General features: G+C 41.8%; 1 protein-coding gene across 7 annotated transcripts in view; it reads right to left on the bottom strand.

Moving 5' to 3' along the window:
- The window catches only part of trps1 (trichorhinophalangeal syndrome I), a 184758-nt gene that overhangs the window by 59695 nt on the left and 107112 nt on the right, over positions 1-17951 (bottom strand). Inside the window, exon 1 of one of the 7 annotated variants that reach the window (XM_061814632.1) lies at positions 8646-8729. The exons of 5 other annotated variants lie outside the window; for them this stretch is intronic. In XM_061814632.1, the coding sequence (XP_061670616.1) occupies positions 8646-8673 (28 nt within the window). In that variant the 5' untranslated portion in view covers positions 8674-8729. Of the gene's footprint in view, positions 1-8645; positions 8730-17951 lie in introns of those variants that run through there. One more of the 7 variants, XM_061814585.1, reaches the window with a different exon arrangement.

Raw genomic sequence — 17951 nt, 5'->3', positions numbered from 1 at the left:
GGAAAATCTCATCTGATGCTCACCACACCCAAGTCAGAATTCATCTCACACACACACATACAAAGTGGAAAACGACATCGTTGTGGTGAAGCGATGACGCAAAAAGTCCCGACTTTAAGGAGCTTGCAAGTGACCAAACTGTGTTTCCATCTGCCGGACATTCGTTACGATGAGGGTAATAAAACCTTTGAGTATAATCAGAACCAATTGGTTGTTAACATTGATGTTCCGTGCCAATTGCAGGAAGATGCGTTTATGCCAAAGTATAGCAGTAACCACAAAAATCCATCCAGCCATTTTCTACACTGCTAGTTCTCAATACGGCAACAGGTTAGCTGAAGCCAATGCCAGCTAGCTTGGAGAGAAGCACAGTACACTCTGGACTGTTCATCAGTCAATCGTACATACAGAAAAACAACATTCACACCTATGGGCAATTTAGAGACTTCAGTTAAAAGCATGTTTGTGGGCGGAAGATGGAGTATGCGGAGAAAACCCGTGCAAGCAAGCCAAGATTCAAATTGAGAACTTCTTCACTATGAAGCAGACTAACCACTGCTTCAACATGATGCCACATCATAAATCAATCGGACTGGTTGTCAAATAAAACCTTTCGAAAATACAATTCTGTAGCATCCCAGTGATTTTTCACAATGACCTAGGATGAACCTGCTTATATTCATGTTCAATAAAGCTAAAGAATTGAAGTCTTGAAATAAGGGACATTCAAGTACCTGAAAATAGTATAAAATAACTGAATATAATTGGCTTTCGAGTTGAAACGTATTATATACGCAAACAACAAAACAGCTTTGACTCTTTGTTTTCCCCCTATATTTTGAAAAGAAAAATGTAAAAAAAAAAATACAGAATTGAAAAACCTCTGAAAAAAAAAAAAAAACAATTCATCCATCTATAAATTTTCCAAGCCACTTATCCTCACAAGAGTCGTGAGACGTGCAGAAGCCTATCTCGGGAAAGAGGTATCTGGGTACACCCTGAAGTGGTTGCCAGCTAAATGCAGGACACGTAGAAACAACCATTGGCACTCACAATAACCCTTTCGGGAAATTTGAGTCTCCAATCAATGCATGTTTTTGAGATGTGGGAGTGCACGAGAAAACCTGCATAGGCACAAAGAGAACATGCAAACTCCTCTCAGGCAGGGCCGGAATTTGAACCCCAGTCCTCAGAACTGTGAGCCTGACATTCTAACCAGTCATCCACCATATCTTAATATGTATATATAAAACAAAATAATATTATACAGGTTGTTACAAATCCCAATGTCACAATACCATATTTCAAAAGAAAACCAATATGTAGTTATCCAAAAGATTCTATTGTACCTCTATTTATACATATAGTTTATACTGTACACTTGTTTTAACAAACATACCTTTTATCATATGTATTTGCCAAACCTTGTAAATTCAAGATAAAGCATGTGTGACTCATAAAGCATATGTTAATTTCTCCAGGTTTTTGTGTTAAACTCTGGTGGAAAAAAAAATGTGTTGTGTGTGTGTCAAAAAAACAAAAAACAAAAAAAAGGTGCAACGAATGTATGATGGTGGGCCAAATATGGAGTGGGGGGTGTCTGGTGGTCCTTTGTCCCTGCTGTTGCTCAGTGAGGTGCTCTCTGGGCTCACTGGTCTTGGATAGCTAGTTTAGCGACGGCCCCTGTGAGGGGTGTACCAGAGGGCAGGGTGTGGGCGACGGGCACCCCACCAGGTGCGATATTTTAAATTATGGAAATGTCTGCTTCCCTTTCTGCAAATTGTGTCACTCCAACGTTTTATGTACCATGTGGGGGAGACGAAAAAACAATTCCCCAAATAAATAAAAAAAAATAATCCCACAGGAGGAAATATATTCTGCACCTGACTCTAAAAGGACAGGTACTAATTTGTTTGCAGTGTGAACGAGAAAAGTGGTTGCCAGCCTCACAAATAAAAACTTGCTTTCCTCACAAAGCCACTATGAAGATATCTGATTGGGTGAGTCACATCATATGGGAGGAGCTACAAGGCACGAGATGTGGTGTGTTTACTTCCCGTGTGCTACCATTTATTACATGAATGACCATAAAAGATGCAATGTTTTATATAAGACTACTATAGTTCCTCAAATAGTGACGTAGCATTGGTCAAATTGTTAAATTCTGGGTCTAGGTCTTTAAAAAAAAAAGTCAAATCCAGACCAGAGTCCATCTATTTAGGACCACCAATCAACAACTTGAGGCTGTATGCACAGGCTGGAACTATTACTATCAACTGCTATTAGGTGCAAGTCACCACAACATACTGACTTCACTGTATTATCAGAAACTGCTGCTCGCTACAATTACCGCCTCCCCTCACCCCCACCCACCCACTGACCCCCACCCGGAAAAAAAACAACGCTAAGCAGCGCCGCGATATGACAGGTCAGATAAATGCGATGCTTAATCGTTTCCATCATTGTGAATTAGCCTGTGGGACTATTTTCTAAAATTGATGATAATGACCTGGAGACGACCGCTGAGGGATACGCTGACATGAGTGCTAAAACTTCCCCATTTGATGACAGAGCAGGTGAACCATACTGAGGGAGGAAAAAATAAAAAAGTAGGAGGTGATGTTTTAAGATTCCACTACAGTCATTAAAAAAAGAAATGCCACTATGAAGTAAAATGCTGAATTAATTTTTTTAATTAAAAAACAAAACTACAGTTCGTGGGGATGTGAGTAATTGTGAAGCCTGCAAAAATGTTACTTAACATTATCAATGGATTAAACCATAAATATATCAAACTATAAATGCCAAACCATAACGATTAAATATTTTCAAACACATCTTACATCACCCTTAAAAATAAATGACTTGCAGATGATTTTCTTTGGGGAAAAAATAAATAAATAAATCAGCTGCGCAGATCAATGCACATAATTTGTGCCACTCACAACCCAGGCTAAACTGTGCTCCTCCTCTTTCCTGCCATACATCTACCATAGCCTTTCAAACAGAATTGATCAATGTGTGATCCTGCTGCAGCCAAGTGCATTTTTACGCAGCAGTATCATGTCCCAATCCCCGGACTAAATGTGTTACAAATATACTTGTTAGATAGCAATAACTGCTTTTAACACAAGGTGGACATAGTGGGTGTTAAACCTTCACACCCCTGTTTCAACATTGCAGAATATCATTCCAGACGGGCGCCATACCGCTTCTGGTACAACAATATGGCCCATGTTTTCCGGGGGAAAAAATGCTTTACTCAAAAAGTACAAAGCAGTTATTTAGACGTCACTGTCACACGTAATTACGTGATGCCCTCCTGATGGGACTTCATGGCAACGTTGGCTTGTCACTTCAAGTTAGCACTCTTTGAAGTAAAAAGTTAATAAAAGTACAGTATATGACCATACAGACGCATATGCTTTTGTTCCCACACAGACAAAACATATGCGTTCCTGAAATTGAGCCAAACTGTAATAGGAATCAGACACAAACCCTGGTTACAAGAGGAGTAGACAAGGGCGCATTGTATTTTGAGCCCTGAATAAGCTCTGCCCAGGTTTGGGGCTGACATTGATAATTAAAAATCAATTGTTGAGTGTGAATCAATGAGATGAAGTAGTGATGTATTTTTAAACCATGACCACAATGGTTTTCAAAGTACTCTGTCATCTGAATTGGTTGCAAAACAAATTAAAAGCAAATAATGACAGCACATCATTTACTTGTGCATTCCAGCAATTTTTTTTTTATTTGAGGTACGTCAGAAAGAAATCAACAGGCTGAGACTGTTTTACTTTTAGAAATTTATCTTAAGTGGTTTAGCACTGAGTTTCAACTATGCTATTTTTGGATACACATGAAGAATTTTGCTCGTAAATATTAAACATTCAAATATTTACGATTGTTAACCCGGACCCATTTCAGATCACATCATCGGGACAAATCAATTCATAACGCACCTCAGACCTTAGGATAAACTTCGTCAGGGAGTTGACGTACAAACAAACTATGTTAATGGAAAAAAAAACAGTTAAGGAATAAAAACTAACTTATAAAAGCAAACCGCCCAAATCAAGTAACCAGACCAAACTAACCAAACTTGTCAAAGAAACCGGCCAACCTAACCGAACCGAAATAGCCAAATCCACCCATCCAATTAAATCACCGTCGAACAAAATCAAACGGTCCACCCAATAATACCAACAAACATTGTACAGCACAACTGGTCCTCCCCAAGGAGATTGCAAACCAGAGACATCCAGAAAGTGGAGACGGGGGACTCCATGTCGTGAAGTAACAGAGGGCCAGAAGTGTTACGATGAATGTCGAAACTAATTAGGTTTCAGGACATTTCAAATCAAACTCGACTTCTAAATTGCTCTCTTTCCAGCCCTACTTCTTTTTGAACGCACCCACTCTCTATCACTCCATCTTTCATCTGTCGCTCTGAATTAATCCATCACACAAACACACACAAGCTCATTTATCACACCCTCAGTTCTGCCATTTTTACCTTGGTCGGCGTCCTGCCCTATAGTGATGCAAACTCCAGTATACGTTTAAGTCTGTTGTGGAGGCAAGATTTTAGAGAGGCTGCTAGGACTTTAATCGAGTCTTACTATTATTAATTATCAATGAAGCACTTTTCCGGGTAGTGTAATTACAACGGTGCTATCCTGGGATGAAAGCATTTAATATTGATCAACTTAATCAAAAATAGGAATGCCCCAAAACCAATACGTACACAACGTTGCTCAACAATAATACACAAACTTCACTGGGTTTAGTTCGTGTGTTACGGTTCGGATGTGGCTATTTTGAGGGATTTTACAAAAGAGGCTTGTAATTTCAATGAACCCTGGGTTCCCCAAATAAAAACCAAATAATCAAAAATGACCCGACTACCATTTCAACGACTTCGTACCGGTCCAAAAAGTTATACGCGATTTCCACTGCACACACAATAAACACTCACACAAACGATGGCCATCAGTAACTAGGGAGTATTTCAGTCACATAGCAAAACAGAAGACACGGGTGCAGACAATGCATCTTTTCTGTTATTTCAATAATCTGTGACCTGAAAAATAAAAGACTAAATAGTCTGGCCTCTTGTCTGGATTTTGAGTTGATACACACACACACACACACACACAAAGCACTAAAACACTGGGCCCCTCCCACTCTAGTCTTTGGAACATATGCTGCCTTGAGTGTGAATTTCATCAACTATAGCATGTGTGGTTACCTCCCTTTTTTTTTTTCTTAAACTGCATCTTTCCTGTGGTTAGCATGAGAGTCGAAAGGAACGGTCTCCATTGTCACTCAGCGCTTGTTCTTCTCAAACAGATGGACCTGACACTACATTGAAAGTCAATAGTGTAAGCCATCCATCCATTTTATATCATTTATCCGAGGTTGGGTCGCGGGGGCAGCAGCTGTAGCAGGGAAGCCCAGACTTCCCTCTCCCCAACCACTTCATCCAGCTCGTTCAGGGGGATCCCAAGGTGTGTCCAGGTCATCCAGAAGACATGGTCTCTCCAGCATGTCCTGGTTCATCCACAGGTTCTCCTCCTGGTGAAACATGTCTAATACACCCTAAGACAGAGGTGTCCAGGAATAACCCTGGTCAGATGTCGAGCGACCTCATCTTGCTCCTCTCAATGCAGAGGAGCAGGAACTCAACTGTGAGCCCCTCCGAGATGACGAAGCTTCTTACCCTATCTCTAAGGGAGAGGTACTCTAAGACCATTTCTGAAATTATGTCAATTGACTGCCTATTGTTCTTCGTACTCAATATTTATGTAATGTCATGTCAGGGCGGCAACAACTACCGGGGAAAAATTCCTTGAGTGTTGTTCCATATTTGGCCAATAAAGCTCATTCTGATTCTGATATGAAAGTGAATGATTCAGAATTTTGCTGGATGGAGACCTAATGGTCAAAATATCACCCAGGAGAACTTCTGACAACTGCCAAATTTCAAGCTAACCCTAAACCAAAAGCTAAGCAGAGATGTAATGTTCAGGTGACAGTTGTCGCCTTGGTGATGAAGTACTGCCTCCGCAGGTAAAAATACAAATACGTTTACTGTCTTTATGGGTGTTCGCTTTTTTCGCTTGGGTGAGCAGTGGCTCAATTATATAAGACAGGACTTCCAGATTACAAAGAAGGCCTCAAATATGTATATATATATATATATATATAGGTTACTATGGGTTAGGTTATTATGTCATAAGCGTGTCACAGACATGACATGTTACTAAGACATAAAGACCCATGGGAATTATTTTAAAATGTGTATAAAATGCATAATGTTGCCTTTGGGGCATTCAACTTTTGAGTAAACTATGTGGAAATCATTTACAAACAATGAGTGTGCATAATTAACTACAGTTAAACAGGCTGGCAAGGCTAAGCAATAGTACCATCTGTATGGATATTTCTCACACACACAAACACAAAAACGCATCCAAGTGGAGGTTTCAACATCTCTGAGGGAACTCTAAGTCCCATTGATGTATGCATGGAAATATTAACTGATGGTTTAACATGCACTGACCCGATGGAGTAATTTCATGTAAAACGGAAGAAAAAAAAATAATGCAATGATGCCATAGTTTAAGAGAAATATACCTACTAGGAGCATGGTCGCAAATCATGCATTAACAAGCAACACGCACAATCATCCAATGAGGATCGATCAGGCCTGAATAATTTCCTCCCATTGGACTATGTGTAATTGCCTTTTTTTCACCCACTTAGGTGATAAAGGGCCAGAAGAAACATTCTATTACACAAAACATACAAAGGGAAGAGAGAGGATGTGTTGGCATTGAAGTTCAATCACTTCCTAGCACACGTTTTGGACAACACAAACACACACGGACACAGAGACAGTTCAGAAAGCCTCGGAGGCCTAAGTCTGAGCTTTCATTTCCTCTGTTCTCCCCCCCCAAAAAAAGTTGAAAAACATGCAGACATGCATGCATGCCAAGAACCGATGTTTATCAAGAATTGTGACCCGTCTGCAGGAACTAAACTGCACACATGGTTCGGTGTTAAATAAGAATGAAATGGAAAAAAACAAAATAAAACAGTTATGACAATGCTAGACACAAAAACGTAGCATAAGTCTTTTTAAAAATACGTATGAAAGTTACAAGATACTGTATAACGGTTACGATATACATTTCTGAAGAGAAAAGAGCATTTGTGACCCCAAAATCTGATGACAAAGAGTGAAAAGAAAATCAATTTATTTTTCTCGGGTCATTTTCTCAGTTGTGCATTTAATTTAGAGACTGATTTATTGACTTTGACTCGGGGTAAGCATTGGATATATTGATTTTTTTTCACGTGAATTGGGATAGGAGAATCTTAACTTCCAAACATGTTCGAGTCAGAACCAGAATTCGTACACAAAATAGAACGCCTTTCAAATTTGCGTGCCAGATGAACACTGTCACAATGTCACAGATGTAACAAAAATGGGCAAGCTTTCACTCAAAGAAGTTACTGGGTTTTAAGCATTAGGAAGACCCAGCTGGCAAATGAACTATACTTATAATGTCAGATCTACCTTTGGCTAGAAAGAAAAGCATGCAGTCTCTATGGGCAAAACATATAGGTGCAGTCTGGGGCTATCGATCATTCCCAACAGACTCTTAAAAATATCCAGTCTCCCATTACTGTTGCCCGTATCTTTTCTTTGTGTCAATTCACTTCTACCGTGTTCGTCACATTATGTTGAATAAAACATAATACAGTACATAATAATCCATGTGGAGCCTCTAACCCCAATACAGACTAAAAGGCTTCTTTGTATTCCTATGCTTGCAAGACAACTTCCACAATGCATGGCGCGACCGACGTATTGGGCCACGCGGCCTATATGCGTCACTTGACACGCGCACACGGCACAAATTGTTGCTGCACGTGGAATGGCGCAGAGATCATCTTTCGTGATTAGTCCGTTTTAGTCGCATGCTGTGATGCCATACTCAGCCTTCCCCTTGGTTCCACTTACCACCTACGCCGCCACCTTCGAGTGATTTCGTACCACAATCAAAGACATCATCAAGGTCCAGTTCGTCTTGCAGACACTATTCCACAGTCACCATTTTTATTGCTTTGTTCCTTGTTATGGAAAAGAAAGCTACCGGAAAAGGACAAAAAAAAAATGCACAGGAAACAACCTGTGGTGTCCTCGCAATACCAGTCGTAGCGGCAACCCCGGCATGGAGGGGAACTAATTTTCAAAACAGCGCGCATGGGTTTCGCTTAAGTATAAGGGCCAACTGCACGCGGGATAGCTGCAGTGACCTCAGTTTGGTCACCACCCGTGCAAGTATAACATTTTACCATTGCGGCGCATCAGCAGTGCTCAATCGTTTGGTGTATAGCAAAAAGTCTCCAAGTGTAATTTGTAATGATTGGTTTAGGTCATATTCAACCACCTTGACGGCCTCTCAGGCTAATCTGCGTTACATCATCACTATTGTAACAGAACTCTTTTGTAAAATGAGAATCCCCGGGAATAGCTTTCAAATACAGAGCCAAAAACCAAGGACCCCATCATCAACATTTTGCATGATTTTATGTATTCTCTCCAGGTGACAGATTGGACAGCTCCTCACCTTGTATAATGACACTTGGATGGACCATGGTGTGTTTTTAGGTGTGGAGTAGAGAGGCAAGGTAGGCAATCTTTGATGGAAAAGGAATGCAATCTGTTGTTCTCACGCACGTCATAAATGCCGGTACGCCCTTAGATATGAACAAACAAAATCGCACACACAGACCTGGCACACAAATCCACAAGATTTCACTGCTGAGATCAGCAGTTACTACACCCTTAATCTTTTCATCGACTATCTTTTGTTGACAACCTCTCCCTTCTGCCTTTTATTCCTTGCGCTGGTACTCCTCTGATCTATGCCGCTGATGAGTCACTCACACACACACACACACACACACACACGCACACACACACACACACACACACACACACACACACACCAAAAACGAGATGATAAAATGGGTGTGCTGGTTGAGGCTTCCCCTTTTGTCATGTTTTGGGTAACTGACAACCGGATACATCATAAGTGAGCAAGCACAACCCAAGAGCTGTAGCTGTATGGTGTCTAATACACACGGGTGTCGATTGCAGGATAAAAAAAAATGAAATACACAACAAATACCACTGTCAATAACTTGCTCGCTCTCTGATTTGTTCGTGTGCCATCACGCACTTGAATCACGTGAGCGCAGAGAAAGTCGCAATTTTGGCAGCAGTTCAGATGTGCGGGTGAAAGGAGGGAGCTCAACATGCATCATTGCTGCAGTTTGACGGACAATAAAATATCTCACCTGAGGGGTCCCGTCATGGTTCAGACTTTTACAGTCATTGTTGGCTGAGGTAACAATCTCTTGTAAATAAGACCCGCCAAACCTGCATTTCAGCATTTGGTGTCTCGCCGCTAATTACACAATCTCTTAAGAAAAAAAAAACAGTAGACAACAGTGAGTGCCATGTGAGAGTCGCAGAAGATAAAAGGTTGGGGGAATACAAAGACCGATTCAAGCCAGAGATGAGACTGGGAAAGGGCTCACAAGACAGAAGGAAGGGGAGATGTGAATTCATTGCCTTAAAAGCAGATGGGAGTCAAACAGTGTGATAGCAATCGGACTACACGTGCATACCGAGGGCCCATGACTTTCCTCTTACTCTCGTTCTTTCTCAACCAGATAAGCAAGATAGTGAGTGTCAAATTCCGAGTGCATCACACTCCGGTGTGACAGTCTGCAGATCCCTGGAGCGGACGACTTCTTTTTGTCTCGGTTGGGACAGACGGGAATGTCAAGGGGTCGGGATCATCCGAGTAGGGTCAAGATGACAAATCGAGTCCTCAATCTGAGGCTGAGGGTGCAGCCTGAAATGTGCTTCCAAACAGGAAAGAGAATTATACCAATCGCTGACAAGTACCGTTTTATTATCTGGCGTTCCTGCTTTCCAACTTCTACATCTGCATGTTCGCAATATTTTATCACAACTACGGTAGTACCTAACTTTAAATGAACTTAAAGAAAATTGAGCAGATTTTCAGATGCAGGCAACACTGATTTTTGTTCACATATAAGTTATATAAGTGGGAAATAAGACAATCCAATGAATTCTTGTTGCCTCCACTGGTGAAAATACAAATAGATGCTTTGACCGTCTCTGGATTGTCTTTTTTTTCCCTTCACAATTCACTATTGTCTCATGCTTCAACGAGTGGACGCCACCCGCCTTGATGTAGTTCAGCCCACAGTGCTCAACACAATTCCAGTATATTTGGTTTGATCCTAAATTCACCTATAATCTCCCAGGCGGTGCTGTTCTATAGCACAGACTAGACAGAAAAGAAAATCTCAAGCACTAAAGTCCCCAAAGTTCCATGCGTCACCACACCACAAAAGACTGTGGTGGCAAATGATCTGCCTCTCCTCCCTGTGTCTATGTGGCACTCTCTTTTACTCCCGCTGTCCTATTATGGACATAACAACAGTGTTGATGTCAGTACGACAGAGGCTTGATTCACCGACTGTCCCCGTTTGAATGTGCACGGGTGCGTGCTAGTTAGCAGATAAGGGCCATATATAAACAGCACTTGAAAGTAGAAATGTAAATGTTTGGACGTGGCTGCAGAACACGGGACTGCATTGAGATACCACTGCGAGCAATGAGAGAGAGACGGAGATGAGATGAGAGTTCACGCCGGGAGAAGACGCAGGAGGCCGCAGCCGGATCCCTCTCGTTAATCAAGTCTTGAGGAATTTGTTATCGCGAAAATCCACAGTGTACAAGCTGGGATGTGGCGAGTTTGCTGAGGTCAGAGGAGATGGATGTTGAGCTTTTGTGGAGCACAATGGAAATCAAATTAAAACATACGATGCTTTAAAAAAAAAAAAACTATCGAACCAGTTTCAAGATACATAGCAGTTTTAAAGAGTCACATGTATGCACTATATTACAATAACGCGGTCTTAAAATGAATGATTGCAACCAGCTACAGCGAGCTTGTGTCTACAATTGGTGAAATAAATACTATAGACTCAATACAGAGGCAGATAATGAGCTAACTAGAATGGCTAGCATCAGTTTGCTTCCACTCTGATATTACTTCACAAAGCAGAGAATAGCCAAAAAGTAGTTACTCATTTTTTGAGTACCGTATTTTCCGCACTATAAGGCACACTGCATTATAAGGTGCACCTTCAACGAATGGCCTATTTTAAAACTTTTTTCATATATAAGGCGCATTGCATTACAAGGCGCATAGAATAGACACTACAGTAGAGGCTGGGGTTACATTATGCATCCATTAGATGGAGCAGCATGAAAGGCTCAATATTGACCCACATATAAGGCGCACCGGATTATAAAGCACACCGTCGGCTTTTGAGAAAATTAGAGGCTTTTCGGTCTGCCTGATAGTGCAGATAATACAGTAATTTTACTGATTTGTGACATTGTGATGATTACAAAAATTTTATTTTTTTTTTTTTTTTTTTACATTTGCTGTTGCGCATCTTCAGTTGAAAAAAGGTTGTTACTCACCCAAATATTTCAAAATAATAAATTTTAGAGTTGTAATTGCCGTACCGTGATTATGCAATATTTTTCCTCACGGATGTCACAGCATCGACTTTAACCCCGGCCCATTTCTGATTCTCATCTTGTTAAGCTTTCTCTTGTGGAAAAGACAGTTTGCGATATGACTACAGTATTAAAAAAAACTATTGCATTTTTTGTTAATGCTTTAATAGATTCATTTGATGATGAAGGTCAGGAGAAGTGATTGGTTTGATGTTTGTTTTTATGGCGCGCTGATCTTTAAACGTAGGTATGCACCTTATTTTAATGATATGACAAGTTATTACAAATTTTGCTGAGCATCAAGCTACAGCTCTCAGACCAATAGGGTTCTCCGACCCCTGTTTGAGAGGTTATTTTGTGGCACAAGACGTTTTTTTTTCCCCATACATGTGTGCTGTTAGCATGCGGAGTCATAAGAGGGGAAGAATATTGGCTGAACTATGAGCACGACTTTTAATTTGACTTTTACACTTGGCTGAAAGATGTATTACAAGTGCATCAAACGCCCCAGGCGATTGGGTTTTGCCTGAAGCGCAGCTACGGTTTTCTCCTTTTTAATCAACGGGCGATAAGCACAATTGACTTGCTGCCTCCCCGCTCTTCATTTGCATGGGAGATCCAATCAGATGTGTTACAACCAGGCGTGAATTCAAGTCCACGGGGGTTCGCAGAGAACCTCTAGGTCTTCTGCGACTTTCCCTGACAGGCGGCGCCAGATCATTTGATTTGACTTAGTTGCAGTTTTAAATTGTAAAATGTTTTCCATGCATCCATATGAACCAGTGTTTGCTAACTAGTACTTGGGGTTGGTTCCTTCACTCTTGAGCAAGCAACTAGCAACATAGGGAATGTGATGCCCTTAGTGCAAGTTGCCATTTTGCCACTTTTTTGTTGTTTCCGGATAAAAAGCTTGGAAAAAAAAAAAAAAAAAAAATCAGGATATATTTTGTAATGATAGTTTAATAAATTGTTCCCAACAAGGGCCTAATAAAGAATTGTTTCCTCTGTGATCACGTTAACATGAAGCCTAAACGCCCCCCCCCCCCCCTTTGAGGGGGCGAGGGGTGCACTCCGTTGCGGAAACTTGATGGAGCCACCAAAACGAGAGGCTGTTCTCCCAACAGATGTTGCACATTAAATGGAACATGTTGAAACTAGACCAAAAAGAGCAGCCATTAGAAACAAAAAGGCCTTTCTTGGAGCTGTTACAATACAAATTGAGTTAGTCAGCCACTTCTGTAAGGATTTTGCATCTAAACACCAGCATTTGCTTGCCTTTCTTTGACCTAATAGCCTAAGTTTGATAATCACTTGATTAAGAAGTAAATCTATGACTGGTATCTTAATTTCTATACGTTAGAGACAAAGCAATAAGGACCAATTAAGGAAATTGGGGGTTTTGGACGATTTGTCTTATGAATCAAAGTTCTAAGAAGGCTTTGGAAATGTTAGACAGGTTTCTCGTGGGTGTGCATGGATCTGCTTACATCTGTCAACACATGACGATCGACGAGAACCGCGTTCAAGTGATTCTGCATGTGTGAGGCTGATTGTTCACAGGTCTCGGGAAAAGCGACCACTGCGCCGACCGTTTCGCCAAAATAAACCAAAAGTCACAAGGAAAATGGACACAAAGAAAACATGAGGAAAGTATGTGGGGGGGAACGAAGTGATAATTTCGGAACAAGCCAAAAACAAGTAAGAAAGACTATCAAGCTGGATAAACTGGGCTTGAAAATACATATTCAGCAAGTGCTGGAAATTAGGGGTCGGAATTGCATAGTAACTGGAGATGTGATATTTAGTTATTGTTGCCAAGGATAGCAATATTCTCACTACGGGTCTTTTGGTAGATGTATTTATATTCAGATCCGTCTGTCTGGAAGAGACCATATGGGTTCCCACACAGAATAAATTAGGTAAGGGACAGAAGTGTAACTGCCTTTTGCTCTTGCCACATGCTACATGAGGCTACATGCTTAGCCTCGGGTTAGTGGATGCCACGGCATGGCGAGCGATCATGCTTTGGCAGATTGTCACACTTTGCACCAGCACGAAAAAGTATGCAGAAAGTATCCGTCCACTTTCTTTTGCGGTTGTCTTCATTAGGGTCACAAGTGTGCGGCAGCATAATAAGTTGACAATGGGCGAGAGGAGGGATATATGCTCAGCTGGTCACCAGCCATTTGAAAGGGGTACGTGTTTCAATTCCAATTTATTTAGGATAGCCCTTAGAGATGCAGCACCTCGCTTTCCAGAGGGCCCAAATAACAAAAACAATAATATACATCAAGAAACGATCTTTCGCACTCAACAACCATTGACAATAAGAGTCTTCAATGAACCTAACCTGCATATCATTGAGATCTGGGAGGAAGTCGAGGCACCCGGAGAAAAGCCTTGAAAGCAGAGGACGCACACAAGAACTTGAACCTCGGAACTGTGAGGCTGACATGTAAAGAAAATCCCCACTATGCTGCATGAAAAACTGGTACAATACAAAAATAATGTCCAGAGTTATTGTTGTTAGTTACTCATTGATTGTACACGTTTCTAAAAAAGAAAAAAACTATTGTTCTTGCACTTTCCTTTAAAAAAAAAAAAAAAGAGTATTGTGTTTAGAAATAATTTTTAATATGGTCACCGTCAGGGAGAAACCTTTGTCAAAATTTAGTCAATCAAATATCTTTTAAATTGAAAGTATTGATTAGTCTTCACATGGGTTCATTATTCATACATATTTAGTGTTGACCATGCAAACTCCACACAGAAAGGCGGGGGGTTTTGAACCTCAGTCGTCAGAACTGAGTCCTCCACCGTCCCGCCCCGACTCACATCGTATGACTAATATTTTGTAGCCCTCCTATAGGAAAACAATTTCATTAACGTGTTCCACTTCCTCTGTTGTGGACTGTATAATAAAAACAGAGGTGTGACAGAGATGGTGTGAAATCCAGCATTATGATTTCTTTAGGTGGCAAGTGGAAGTGAGTGAGGTAGCGTCTGACATCATCGCTCAGAGTGCAGCTTTTTTTTTCCTCTCCTCAAGACGTTTTTGTTTTTACAGCTTCAACTCTGGGCAGACCCGACCGCCATGTGCACACAACACACACACACACACCACACACACACACACACACACACACACACACACACACGCGCATACAAACCCCTAAAGAGGCCTTTTTCCACATAGGGCCATATGGTGCAGACAGGCGCACGGAAACAATTCTCCAAAAACACACACACACTGCATTTAGAAACCTGTCATCCAGATACACACAGAACTACACACGCACACACACACACTTAAAATCTGCTGAATGAATTGCTGCCTTGTTCGGTGGTGCGCTAATGGCATGGAACCTGCCATAGCGAGTACCACACTCGCACACTCACATTCTGCATTAGTTATTCTGGGGCAACTATCCATTGGTACCAAACTTTATATTCCAATAGAGGCCTATATGCAGGCTCATAAAGACAGCTGATATTTAGCTTGCACTGGCATGATTACATCTTTAATATAGCAGAGTATGGTAATAAAAAAAAAAAATTAAAAAAAAAAATCTGAATGACTGGCTGGCTGTGGCGTGGCCCTTCAAAGCAGATATGTGTTTCCATGCTATTTTCCAAACTAGCAATCCAAACTTCCAGTAACTTCCACCACCCGGACCTGGCAGCCATTGGACTCGCGGGGAGTACACAGCCGCCGCATTCAACATGGCAACGTGTTCGGTCATTTGTGTAGCTTGTTGGCCAGATTAAGAAACCGCGTGCAATTGATTCATTGCGTTTCGAGGCAAGTGAGGCAAAATGGATTGCACTAGTAGTTTTGTGACCCAAAGAACAACAACATGATGACAGCAAAGTGCTGCAGCTACAAGGACCTTGGCATTATTATGCTGCAGACAGCACTGGCATGGACGTAGGACTTAAGAACATTCACAAGGATTCTACCAACTATACAGCCTGACAAAAAGTGAATATATTGAATTTACCAAGACTTGCCAGGTCGGTTTCTCTCCACTATTAAAGCGTAATTACATTTTCTGAACTGACTCAGGCTAGACTGTGTTCATTAAAAATAACTCGCTCATCCTTTTATGGATCTCCCATAGTCGATAAGGGTAATGAAGTCTAACACCTATCTCCGGTTACTTTTTTTCCGCCTTTTGTTTGGATGGAATAAAAACTGTCCAACATGTATACAGAAGGGGAAAAAAAATGTTAAATGGTGCCTCATAGGCAGGAGATAAATTTGAATCTCTGTTGGTATACTCTGGAGTTTCTTTGGTTTTTTTGGCTGTACAGAGGTTTCCACTGCATAAAAAAAAAAAAGTACTTTAGGTTCATTGAAGACTTAATTGTTCATAGGTGTGAATGTGAGTATGAAGGTTGTTCTTTTTTATGTCCCTTGAGATAGCCTGGCAACTGGTCCAAGCTGAACCCCGGCTCAAGTCAGGTGGGATAGGGTTACTGACCTGGGACAAGTGAAAAATTGATGTATTCATTAGCTGTCTTTTTACCATCTATCCACTACTGCTTTTCCGGGTCAAGTCGCGGGGGAAGTAGCTTCAGCAGGGATACTCAGACTTCCCTTTCCCCAGCCACTTCTTCCAGCTCTTGAGGGATCCTGAGGTGTTCCCAAGCCAGCCGAGAGACATCGTCTCTCCAGCATGTCCTAGGTCGTCCTCGGGGTCTCTTTGCGCTGGGAGATGCCTGGAACACCTCATCAGGGAGGCGTCTGGGAGGCATTCGAATCAGATGCCCCAGCCACCTCATCTGGCTCCTCTCAATGCGGAGGAGCAGAGGCTCGACACTGAGCCCCTCCCAGATGAACGACCTTCTCACCCTATCTCCAAGGGAGAGCCCCGACACCCTGCGGAGGTAACTCATTTCGGCCGCTTGTATCAGGGATCTTGTTTTTCCATCACGACCCACAGCTCATGCTCATAGGTGAGGGTAGGAACGTAGATTGACTGGTAAATTGAGAGCTTCACCTTTCGACTTAGCTCCCTCTTTAACACAACAGACAGAGACAAACTCCGCATCACTGCTGATGCTGCACCGATCAGTTTTGTCGATCTCCTGCTCCATTCTTCCCTCTGTCCATAAAAGTTATGAACAAAAATCGGTGACAAAGGGCAGCCTTGGCGGAGTCCAACTCTCACCGGAAACGAGTCCGACTCTCTTTTTACCATTCAGGGGAATTTGGATGCTTCAGCTCACTGCGGCTAATGAAAGCACCATCCCCACAACACTGTTTTTATAGTATGCGATGCCCGAAACCTTTGCTCGTGCATCCCTCTTTATTTTATTTATTTATGTTTACAGATGGCTTTGGCTCCAATAAAACAAATAGAGTGAGAAAATGTTTTGAAAAAAATTTGCAGTAAAACCTAAGAGCGCTAGTGTAATTGAAAGCTCTATGCCAAACGACTTCAATAATGTCGGGACACAAAGGCAGACGGTATAAAAAATGCTCATGTGTAACTAATATGGCTTAAATGTTTTACTCCTTCAGGAAAACCAACAGGCTCTGCAACACTGTGGCGCTGACTTTGCAATAATTTCCTCCCAGACGGGCTCGCAGCAGAAGCTGTATGGCTCACTGGCATATGGATTAAATAAATACAGGGTGCGGGGAGCTTGTTAACACTTGTTCACTTGGCCACGGCACGCGGCGGTAGCCAGAAAGGGGGGGGGGGGAGACAAAACACCCTGTGGCAACACGCATATAAGCAGGTGAACGGGTGTAGCTCGGCTTATCACGGAAGCGAGTCACAACACATAATGTAATTGCTTGGGAGGCAAACGCAGCATGCGAGATGAGGTTAAGGGAGCAGAGTTCACGCTTAACCATGAAGTAGGGTTTGTTCACCCGTTGGCTATGTGGCTGGTTTCAAGCCTTATATGATTGAGGCCTTTCAGCCCCAGCCCGGATGGAAACAGGCGAAGACAAATAGAGCGGACTTCGAAAATCTAGGTTGGAGCCACTGGGCCTGCTTCGACCCTTTCTTCTGATTAATGGATGTTCCTGAAGGGGGAATCGGGGCGTAATCTCGCCAATATTAAGTCGGCCAACACGCATCAGTCATAAGTCATCACTTTCATCACACCTAACCTATGCTCCATTATTTGCAGACAAACTTTACCAATTAAGTGTTTTTTTTTCTAGAGTAGCAAAAAAAAGCGTTAAAATTATTTGCTACTTTTTGGTATGCACTATACAATATGTAAATTATTGAAATGGAGTCTCTGTCACTGAGACAATGAACAGTTACTGTTGCGAGCCAAA

This window comes from Syngnathoides biaculeatus, chromosome 1, assembly GCF_019802595.1.
Source record: "Syngnathoides biaculeatus isolate LvHL_M chromosome 1, ASM1980259v1, whole genome shotgun sequence".
NCBI classification, from domain to species: Eukaryota; Metazoa; Chordata; class Actinopteri; order Syngnathiformes; family Syngnathidae; genus Syngnathoides; species Syngnathoides biaculeatus.
Note: the sequence above shows the minus strand (reverse complement) of the source record. Positions and strands in the feature narration are given on the sequence as shown.